This window comes from Cardiocondyla obscurior, linkage group LG12, assembly GCF_019399895.1.
Source record: "Cardiocondyla obscurior isolate alpha-2009 linkage group LG12, Cobs3.1, whole genome shotgun sequence".
Taxonomy (NCBI): domain Eukaryota; kingdom Metazoa; phylum Arthropoda; class Insecta; order Hymenoptera; family Formicidae; genus Cardiocondyla; species Cardiocondyla obscurior.
In genome coordinates, this window is record NC_091875.1 from 609,001 (window position 1) to 620,454 (window position 11,454).

At 33.5% G+C, this 11,454-nt stretch overlaps 2 protein-coding genes across 4 annotated transcripts; both read left to right on the top strand.

Annotated features, from left to right (window-relative positions):
• Positions 1–680: 680 nt before the first annotated feature.
• Rop (Syntaxin-binding protein Rop) lies at positions 681–7,392 on the top strand. Of its 3 annotated transcripts, none has more exons than XM_070664826.1 (11): positions 681–841; positions 2,382–2,678; positions 3,217–3,320; positions 4,116–4,264; positions 4,373–4,588; positions 4,669–4,767; positions 4,845–5,052; positions 5,128–5,376; positions 5,475–5,662; positions 5,741–5,895; positions 5,998–7,392. In XM_070664826.1, exons 1-11 carry the CDS (start codon positions 814–816, stop codon positions 6,057–6,059), a joined length of 1,755 nt encoding a protein of 584 aa, XP_070520927.1. In that variant the 5' UTR covers positions 681–813; the 3' UTR covers positions 6,060–7,392. The 3 variants fall into 3 exon arrangements, with proteins under 3 accessions (XP_070520927.1, XP_070520928.1, XP_070520929.1); XM_070664827.1 differs by lacking the exon at positions 3,217–3,320 and adding an exon at positions 3,629–3,732; XM_070664828.1 differs by lacking the exon at positions 681–841 and having other exon boundaries at positions 1,929–2,678.
• Positions 7,393–7,500: 108 nt separating this feature from the next.
• Positions 7,501–9,746, top strand: Ass (argininosuccinate synthase). Its single transcript, XM_070664830.1, has 8 exons — positions 7,501–7,706; positions 7,786–7,854; positions 8,038–8,283; positions 8,460–8,605; positions 8,684–8,948; positions 9,024–9,162; positions 9,259–9,360; positions 9,477–9,746. The coding sequence occupies exons 1-8, from the start codon at positions 7,605–7,607 to the stop codon at positions 9,662–9,664; spliced, it is 1,257 nt and encodes a 418-aa protein (XP_070520931.1). The 5' UTR covers positions 7,501–7,604; the 3' UTR covers positions 9,665–9,746.
• The last annotated feature ends 1,708 nt before the right edge of the window (positions 9,747–11,454 follow it).

Consider the following 11,454-nt stretch of genomic DNA (forward strand, 5'->3'; position numbering starts at 1 on the left):
GGCCACTTTGATCCCGACACCTCGATACCCCGCGATACTTTCGCGGCACTCAGGCCCAATACCCTCTGCGGTTAGATTATGAAAATATGCGTAGGTACTTTACCCGATATGCGAGAGTATTCGTTCCTCGGGATAAAAATATAAAATTCGACAGAAGGGGTTTTAATTTTCTTCAACGTTCGTAAATTTAGTTTTATTCGAAAGGTTACTATTACAAGTAATATCCTGCGGCAATTTCGCGCCATCTTGTTTCTAACGCAAGTAAAAATTTATCTACGTGCGCTCAATACGACAATTTCGAAAACGTCGCGATATGCTCCGTTAATCATCGCGATTCCAAAAATATATTCGAACGACGCTTTGAATCGAGAGCAAGCCGCGATGCAGTGAACGGAACGCTGCGACGAAACGCAAGCATCGAGCCCCGGTTCCCTTAACGTACTTTTCCGAGCTCCGCGCATAACCGACTTAGGTACATAATTAGCCGGTTTCAATTTCCATTCCGCGATCAAGAAGTCCCCCCCCAATTATCCCACCTTTTCTAATCTCCCTGTCGTTTATCGTGCACGGTATTTGAATTAAAGTAGGTGTATACCTTGTATCCCTCAAGGAGCGAGAAGAGTGGAGGAGCGAGATGTAGGGAGAGGAGAGAGACGGGCGAACAGTAGAGGATCGCTGGCAATACGCAAGATGGTGAGACGGGAACAGTGGTGTCGCGCAGGTGCTGATCGAAGCCGCGACTCTCGAGCTCGGGCAACTTCGCGGAGTTAGCGGCGCTATCTGACGAGCTTGCCGGCAGTCAGTTCTGTCAAAATGGCGCTCAAGGCACAAGTCGGCCAAAGTGAGTAACGTGAAAAGAGCGTTAATTTCGTGCGGCATTAGAATCTATTTGGGAATACGATAGCGCGATATCATTGGGCAACCCGCGCGGCGTCTCGGCCATGTTTATCTGGCACCTGCCGATCTCGCGATTACCGTTGACGGACGCATCTCTATTAGGGCGTACACGTCCCCTCTCTCCCCTGTCCCCTTAACCGATGATTTCATCGCACGGAAGGACGACGGAGAAAACGCTGACCGCCGACGGTGAACGCCGGGAAAAATATCCGACCTTTCTCGCGAGAATTCCAAGTCCTACGATCTGATTTCCGACCTTCTGATAAGTATGCTTCACGTCGATCGTCGCGTGTCGATCGTCGTGTCTAAACACTGGAACATTCCCGTGCACTTGCACCGAGAACTGCTCTTTTTCTCGAAATAACATTAATATTAGCATTTAGTTGCTAATTTACACATCTGGGACGCTTAGAACGAACGAGGAATATCGACTTATAAATACGGAAAGTACAGACGGCTTTTGTGAAAATCCTTGTAAAAATATTTTTACATCGGCGATTATCTGTAGATTCGATAAATCTCGTTAATTAAAAAAAAATTTATTTAACTTACCTTAGCTTCCTGTAAAAAAAAAAAAAAAAAAAAACTTTGATGTAAGCACTTGTTGGAATGAACGCTGCCTAGTATTTTCGATCGCACTTCTACAGCGCAGATTCCTTAAAATAACTGGCCTTTTCAGAGCGATACTTGTTTTTTTTTTATCTAGTTTTCTATGAACTTCTTTAATTTATTTATAAATTAAATCATCCGTCCAAAAAAATCCTTTATATTAATGATGTTAAAAGCCAAGAAGTTTGCTCTGCCGAACGAGAAATTAGGGAAGGTTTTCTTTTTGGACATCTTGAATTTTTTTTTAAATAATTGATTGTTTTACTTAAAAGAATAATGAAAAATGGGGTTTGCAACTTCCGTGATGCGCGCTTGTTACGCAGTGACGTCATCTTGAAACTCGATCAATATATCAGGTGAAAAACGTCAAAGGACTTCTTGGTCGGTCAGCGATTTCAATTATCAATCATCGCGTCATCAGTGACTCGATACAAAGTTAATGCTTGCATGCTATCATCGACGTCACAATTTATTTAATTTTTTTAAATGTTTTTTCTAAATAATTTAAATACAATAATGTTGAAACAGTTCAAGTTTTTTTTTTTTTTTAACTTTTATATGTAGTCCGATTGTTATTTCAATAAAAAAAATATATTTATATTTGGTAAATTGATAACTGCAATATTTATCTTTATAAAGATTTTTTTTAATATGTATTTGATTCACAAGTGGAACATGTAATGTATATGTATATATGAGAGGGGTACAATTAAAGTATTGATATCTTTTCTATTATATATTTATGATCTGATATAAATATTACACTTTTATATAGATACAGTAAAAAATGATATTTTACAATTTATATTTTGTAGGAAAATGTACAGTTTATGTTTGAAATCCATTAATTAAAGTTGCATATTTTTAATAATTAGAGATTATGAACGAGGTGATCAAGCAGAAGAAGAAACCAACAGGTGGGGTAGAATGGCGAATCTTGGTGGTGGATCAGCTCGCCATGAGAATGGTATCTGCCTGCTGTAAGATGCACGATATCAGCGCTCAGGGTATCACCCTAGTAGAAGATATCAATAAGAAGCGTGAACCTCTGCCGACGATGGAGGCCATTTACCTCATCACGCCTTGTAATCCGTCGGTGCAGAAATTGATTGACGACTTCAGTAACCCGACAAGAACCACTTATAAAGTTGCCCACGTGTACTTCACGGAAGGTATTTGTCACAATTTGACTCTGTATATTTGATCGAAAGATACTTCCTTTTTTTCCAATGATAAATCCAAGCAATCCAAATTTTTTTTCTTTTTTTTTCTGCAAAAAAACTGCGCTAGTTTGTAACAATTAATTCTAATTTGCAGTACGCGCAGTTTACTTGAATATAAAATTTAATATAAAATTAAATTAATATTTATTAGAGTATATAACGATTTAGCTATTTTACTTATCTATATTAGATTATTTTTAATATTTTACTCTTAGCAGATTTTAAATACATATTTAATATTTGAGATTCATCAAAATCAATCCTGTTCATCCTACCTAATCCTTACAGGTTTCCACGCAAATGTAACCGATCATCTAAAATCAGCGTAAAGACCCGGACCTATTAACTCTCTTCTTAAATATAAGTTAATATACTCACTAAAAATGTTTGACGTGAACAATCGTACGAGATTAATCGGTTTAATTTCTTTTTTTCTTTTTTTTTTCAATTTCTCGTAGTTCGACATACTCAGTATATCTCTTTGCAGCATGCCCTGACGAGTTGTTCAAAGATTTGTGTCACTCGCTGGTAGCTAAGCACATAAAGACACTAAAAGAGATCAACATCGCTTTCATACCGTATGAAGAGCAGGTAAAGCAACGAACACTATAAAAAGAAAAATATTTGATCGTTCTGTCCTTCGTGGTGGTGGGCATATACACACATATACACAGACACATATAAACGTTGTAAAACAATTATTTATTCACGCGTTCTACGTTCACTTCTCGGCCTTCAATCACGTAAATTTAATCACACGGGTCTCATCCGGATGTAAATCGGGACTATATTGTTACGTTTCCCTCTCATCCGATCTGTCCAGTCTATCCTTTCACATGGACTCATGAACAAGCACATACTAATAATCAGAATGCATTCATGCTTGCAATCGATGCCAGTATGCCCGGAGGAGCTGTTCAATGAAATCTGCAAGTCTCTTGCCGCTAAAAAAGTCAAAACCCTCAAAGAGATCAACATCGCATTCTTGCCGTATGAATCGCAGGTGACGATTAAGCAGACGAAATTAATAGACGCTAGTTGTAAAGCTCTAGAGCGCGAAATTTGCCTTCAGTCTTCGAGTATTCGTGAGCTTAGATATTTCTCTGCTTTTTCCGGATCGTCGGTTTACTTTTTAGATTGCAAAAGGCGATAGGCTTCTTGTTGAGGAGTCTTCTTTGCATCATTTTTCCTTTCGACTCAATAATATCTGTTTGTTGTACGTACATGTTTGTAATGTGATCATTAATTAAATTGTTCGATTTATTTTTTAAATTACTAATTAGCATGCTTATTTGTTTTGCTTTAAGTATACAAATTTGTAGTAAAATTGCATTTTTTTTTAATCGGGATGAAAATATTTCAAAACTAATTCTTTCATTTTCTTAGGTTTTCTCGTTGGACTCACGCGAAACTTTCGCTTGCTTTTACAATCCCTCTTTCTTTAACTTGAGATCAGCTAATATGGAGCGGATTGCTGAACAAATCGCAACACTCTGCGCCACTCTTGGAGAATATCCTTCAGTTAGATATCGCAGGTAATCTTTAAATACAATTTTAAAATAATAATTTATTATTTCTTTACTGATTGGAAACCATTGGACAATTTAATAATGTTAAATAAATGCTTTTAATATTTATTATAGTGACTTTGATCGCAATGTTGAACTTGCTCAGTTGGTACAGCAAAAGCTAGATGCGTACAAAGCTGATGAACCAACAATGGGAGAAGGGCCTGAGAAAGCACGTTCTCAATTATTGATTTTAGATAGAGGATTTGATTGCGTCTCACCTTTATTACACGAACTTACACTGCAAGCTATGGCATATGACTTACTGGACATTGATAATGATGTATACAGGCGAGTAAAATTATTATAAATTTAAAATAACTTGTGAATAAAAATTTAAAACGAGACTAATGCTATAAAATATTAAACAGGTTTGAGGCAACAGCAGGTCAAGAAAAAGAAGTATTATTAGATGAAAATGATGATTTATGGGTAGAACTCAGGCATCAACATATTGCCGTAGTATCTCAGTACATATATCGTTTCAAGTTTTCTAAAAAATTAATAATTATGAAGGATATTATAATAATAAAACGTTATTTTACAGGAACGTGACTAAAAATTTGAAAAAGTTTACAGAATCAAAAAGAATGCCACAAGGTGATAAGCAGAGTATGCGAGATTTGTCCCAGATGATCAAAAAGATGCCACAATATCAAAAAGAACTAAGCAAATATGCTACTCACTTACAATTAGCTGAAGATTGCATGAAACGTTATCAAGGAAATGTAGATAAGCTTTGTAAAGTAGAGCAAGTATGTAATATTATAATTATTATTTTATTTAGCAAACAATTTTTTTTATTACAATTATTTTAACTGTGTCTTCAGGATTTAGCCATGGGGACTGATGCAGAAGGTGAACGTATTAAAGATCACATGAGAAATATCACACCGATTTTACTTGATCAAACTGTACATCATTTGGATAAATTACGTATCATAGCTTTATATGTCATTAGCAAAAACGGCATCACCGATGAAAATCTTCAACGTTTGGTCCATCATGCCCAAGTGTCTATCGATGATAAACAGACTATTGTCAATATGGCAAATCTCGGCATTAATGTTGTTGTAGATGTAAGTAAATCACTGTAGAATAATACCTCGTATTATAAAATATTTTACTAACATTTTATACGATAATTTAATTCTCTTATTTTCAACGTATTTTACAGAGCAATCGCAAAAAATTATATACCGTACCACGTAAAGAAAGAATTACAGAACAAACTTACCAAATGAGCCGTTGGACTCCAATCATTAAAGACGTTATGGAAGATTCCATCGAAGATAAACTTGATCATAAACATTTTCCATTCCTTGCCGGACGTGCAGCTAGTTCAGGATATCATGCACCAACTAGGTATATAATTAAAATTTCCTTTCTTTGGTTAATTTTATCGTTATTATTATGTCTTTAAAAAATAATGAATATTTACAGTGCACGATATGGACACTGGCACAAAGACAAAGGCCAACAGACTATTAAAAATGTTCCGCGTTTGATCGTTTTTATAGTTGGTGGAGTGTGCTTCTCTGAAATACGATGTGCGTACGAAGTTACGAACGCATTAAAAAATTGGGAAGTTATAATTGGTAAGAATTTCTAACATTTAACTTTTATTTAAATATAAAAAAATTTTTAATCGAAATACGAGGTATAAAGTTTATTCAATACTAACATATACATTTTTATAGGTTCATCCCATGTCATTACACCAAAGTCATTCCTGAACGACTTGAGCAAGCTACACGTTTAAACGATCGTGTATCTAATAGAAATGTTAACATTCCCGAATTTCTAATTTGCCATTAGCTTTAATTCTATCAGTAATATCAGTTATGAAGTCGTAAATGATCTCAAGTATGAAGGTAGAGTATTTAAATGAATAACGAACACAGAGTCAATTCTTTATGCGAGAGCGCCTCATTCCGGAAATCTCAAGTAAATGTCCCATTATCAGATAAAAACCAATGAAAGTATTCGTGTATTAATCGAGCACAAGAGTCTTGATCAGACCCCGTTATCAAGTGCCTGCGCGAATACATAATTATCAAGGATTGTGAGAGACACTTTGGCAATAATATAGATTGCACGAAGCTGTATAATGATATCAAGCCTTTAGTACAACTCTAGAGATTCGTGATCGTTATTTTCTCAATAAAAGAGAATTTGTGAAGATCTATGTGTCATAGGGAAAGATCGTGATATTACTGTACATTTCTCGATATTAATATTTTGTTATCTTTCCCTTATTAAAATCGTGTTCAAGTTAACGTTTTAAATGTAGATTATTTTTGTTCGTCAAATCTATTTTTATTACTTCTAAAATCTTACTATTAAAGAGATACCAAATTTAAATGTCAATCGCATTTCGCTTTATTCACTTTAACTATGTTACTGACGTAACAAGAGTTATTTATTAAATATAGTTCTTTCTTAAAAGCTACTAATTAATGGTATTAAATGTAAAATAAACTTGCTAGATGTATACAGCTTGTTCTTCCTTTGTTAACTTATTTATCTGTACTTTCATTGTTTTACGCATTCTTGTATGTACATTTCTCGGTTAATTATTTGCCAATTTAGACGCTACATTTAATGTACTCATAAGTATGTAATATTCACACTGTGTAATGTTCAGCTCTCTCTTTGACATATTTGATTAGAGACTATTTCTGTTGAATGTAATACAGATACAAGACATAATACATCGATATATATGTATCGCAAGATGTATCACAATCGCGTTCCGTGGTTATGATAAAGAAGCGTTTCTCCTCGATCAGAAGCTTGCGCTTGTTGATGATTAAGAATGGTAATAATTATTAATGTAATGTCAATAAATGTTGCAGTCTACTAGCGAAGAGATTATTATAAAGTTAGATATTTATAAAGTATATCCTGTTACATATACATATATATATGTCTGTGTTTGTGTAGAAATTATAGTTTCAGCAGCGTTAATTACTTATAAAGGCCTATGATGAGCTATATTCTTGGATTTTCTTTCAATTATTATTATAGCACTGATAATCTATTAATTGAACATTAAATTATAATAGAATATAATAAATATGATAGAAAGAAAACTCAAGTGATGTTTTATTTGGAAATATCTTGATATTTCTTGATATGCCGGTCACAGTTCAAGTTTCCGAAGGTTATCAGTAATAAAGGCCAACAAAACTTTACTTAATGCCGAAACGAGAACTTTATAATTGCATACTGTTACCAGCTGTTCTCTTCTTTCCACCAATATTTTAACGTTTCCTAGTTTTTACTTAAAACAAAGCTGCGAAAAATGTCAAAAGAAAAAGTAGTTCTAGCATACAGCGGTGGTTTAGATACCTCTTGCATATTATTGTGGTTGAAAGAAAAAGGATATCAAGTTATCGCGTATGTGGTAAGAAATTTTATAACTAAACTCTGTTTTCTTGCAGTCGGATAAATGTAAAGACAGTAAACACGTAAAAATTCTTTAGGCGAACATCGGGCAAAAGGAGGATTTTGATGCAATTAGTGATAAAGCCCTTAAAATTGGTGCCTCTAAGGTAATTAAAAAAAAATTTTTATTTAACATTTTACGATGTGCAATAATATACAAAAATTTTTTTATTTAACATTTTACAATGTGCAATAATATACGAATATTAGAAATAAATTTTTATTTGTCTAACAATGCTAAATAATTTCGGCCTGTTGATGAAAAATTTACATAACCTCAATTATTCAAGGTTATGATAGATGACGTTAGAGATGAATTCTTAACGTCTTATGTGTGGCCTGCTGTGGCCTGTGGCTTATTGTATGAGGGAAGATATCTTCTGGGTACCTCTTTAGCACGACCATGTATTACCAATGGTTTAATAAACGTCGCAAAAGCTGAAGGTGCCAATATTATCGCGCATGGAGCAACTGGTAAAGGAAACGATCAAGTTCGGTTCGAATTGAGCTGCTACAGTTTGAATCCTGACATTACGGTAATTTACTTAATTTTATTAATGATTATTTTACAAGCAAAAATTTGAGGCGTACCTAAGAAATAGAAAAATAGCACCAGAGAAATTTTTCTTTTTGATGGCGGCAAATATATATTTTTTTTACGATCAAGTAATTGTATTAAAGTATGTTACTTGTGATATAAAAAATTATCTAGATTTTAGCTCCATGGAGGGAAGTTGAGTTTTACACGAAATTCCAAGGAAGACCGGACCTGATGGAGTACGCACGGCAAAATGATATCCCGATTTCAGCAACGCCGAAAGAACCATGGAGCACCGATGCTAATCTTGTACATATTAGGTATAAGTCTTGAAGCAAAAGATTTAAAGGCTTTTGAAAATTCTAAAACGATATTAATCTCGTATTCTTAATTTGTAGTTATGAATCAGGAATACTAGAGAATCCTGCCGTTCCAGCGCCAAAAGGGCTCTATAAAATGACCATTGATCCGACCGATTCCGTTTTGGAAATGGAAGAAATCGAAATTAGTTTTAAGAAAGGACTACCGACTAATGTGAAGAGTTTAAAAGACGGGAAAATATTCAATGATCCTTTTGCAATAATTGAGTATCTTAATGAAGTTGGAGGTGCACACGGTATTGGGAGAATAGACATTGTCGAAAATCGTTACATCGGATTAAAGGTACATTTTGTATAAAATAATCGAAGCATTAAATTAATAAAATTAACTGTAACAATATTTGCTCAAACATTTCAGTCTCGAGGCATTTACGAGTCGCCAGGCATAAAAATTTTGGAGGTCGCACATCGAGATCTTGAAGTATTCATTTTAGATCGCGAGGTTTTGAGGGTCAAGTCGTATTTGACGGATAAGATGTCAGATTACGTTTATAATGGTAGACGCAACGTGGAACTGATATTAAATATAACATAAAATTATAAAATATTTTTTTTAATAATTTTAATTCAATTCTAACAAAAATATTTTTCAGGTTTCTGGTTTTCGCCGGAATGCGACTTTGTCCGAGTATGCATCCAACATTCACAGAGAGATGTGAATGGCACCGTAAGATTACAACTGTACAAAGGACGGGGTTAGTAGATTTATGTGAGATTTATACAAAATTTGCCGCTGGACAGACATACATAGTGCGAACACATTCTTTTTTATATTTATAATAAAAATTATTACTTCTTTTTGCTTTTGCAGCTATGGCAATAGCTAGATCAAGTGAGGTTTCGTTATACAACCAGACCCTCGTTTCGATGGATATTCAAGGTGATTTCGAACCGACTGATGCAACAGGATTTATCCGCACGCAAGCTCTGAGACTAAAAGAGTTTAATCGTTTTAATAAACAACTCAATAATTTATCTTCAATAAATCTCAATACATAAAGTACATTTTAATGTACAGTTGATTAATTAAATCACGATTTTATTGCAAGTTATAAGTTTCAATAAAGGATGGACACTGCAATTAGTAGAACACTACTTTATTTGCCTTAAACGTCTATACGTACATGAACAATTTTGGAAAGGTTTGCAAAGTATCGCAGTGAGAAGAGTAATCGTGTGAGAAAATGTTTAACGATTACATAACAATTAACTCTAGGCAAAATCCATCTCTAAAAATCCGAACACTTCACAGATCATGCAGCGATTGTGGAAAGAAGGTAAGGTTTCGCAATAAAACACTATCATTACATTTTTCGTTTTCGTTTTATAGTTATTAATTAATTAAATCTTAAAATTATCTTAGCATATTCGTGAAGATTATAATATAATGTGTCGTACTTTTTAAGGATATATCAATAATAGTATACACAGTGCATGATCTTTTTTTTTCTCCTGCGTCTGTACTATTTCGACATAGCAACTCAAGGAAAGAAACTGTCAAATACGAAATCATGACAGTGACTTCTTCTGATATATCTATATCTTGGCTATGAGCGATTCTATACAGATTTTTTAATAATCGCATTCTGTTCCGCTTAATCTTCATTTTACATATACGTAACATGCAAAATTACAAACTAGTAAAAGGTAATTTCTCATGCATATACAATTAATTATTTGTTGTAGTAACTCTTGTGTTCACGTTTGCACGTTAATGTTAGTTCAAATAATAAATTTGTTATTTTTCATTATTTCCGACGATTAATAATAATTTGATTGATGTTGTTAAATAAGTAGAGAGATATATGTATATATATAATATAAATGTACAGAGATATATACATATAAGTGTGTATGTCACATCATATGCATATGTATAATCAATCAAAATTGCAAATATGCAGCTTTTGTCGTACAAAAATTAAATTAATAATTTATTTTTTAATGCAGAATTGTATTAATCTCTAAAGTATTAATAGGAAAAGAAATTAAGATCAAAAAATTACATATATCTGAAATATTCGATATTTTGCTAACAGACTATATTACAAGATTGGAAAAATTGAAACTCACTACAGCGCTTTACGAATCATTTTTTTTAATTCAATTTATTTATAAAAAATTAGATTTAACATAAATACCAAAGTAAATTTATGAGCTAGCGCCATCGATATAACGAAAGAAGGAAAGGTACATGAACGCAATCGACGCTCAATTAACAGTCGCTCTTTTTCTCACTCATTTTCTCTCTCTCTCTCTCTCTCTCTCTCTCTCTCTTTCCCTCCCTTATTTAACAACATCAAGCATCTCTTTTATTTTAGCCATTTATTTTTTCGTTTCGTTATTATTTATGTACAACCAGTTTTAAATGTTCGCTATCGTTAGTCGTAATAAGTTTTCTAAAATTCGTGTTCTATTGGAGATGATGTGCGTTCGTGGGAACTTATATAAAAAATTACTTTTTGATACAGAGCTGAGTGATTTTCGTGTTACTTATGAAATATGGGTGTATGTTGTTTACATCCTAACTTATACTGAGATCCTAATTGGTTATACAATCTATCCGTCGGCTTTCTTATAAATCTTATCACATACATAAACATTTGTATTATTAGTACTTGTATTTTATACAATGCATAGATATTTTCTGTATTCCATATGCTGCCGATGTCACCTCGTATATACAATTACAAACTACATATTATACAATCTTAATATGTATTACACACGTCCTTCTTCGCTTTCATACTCTCAGTTTTCCCTCCTAATTATCCCTTTCTTTCTAACAT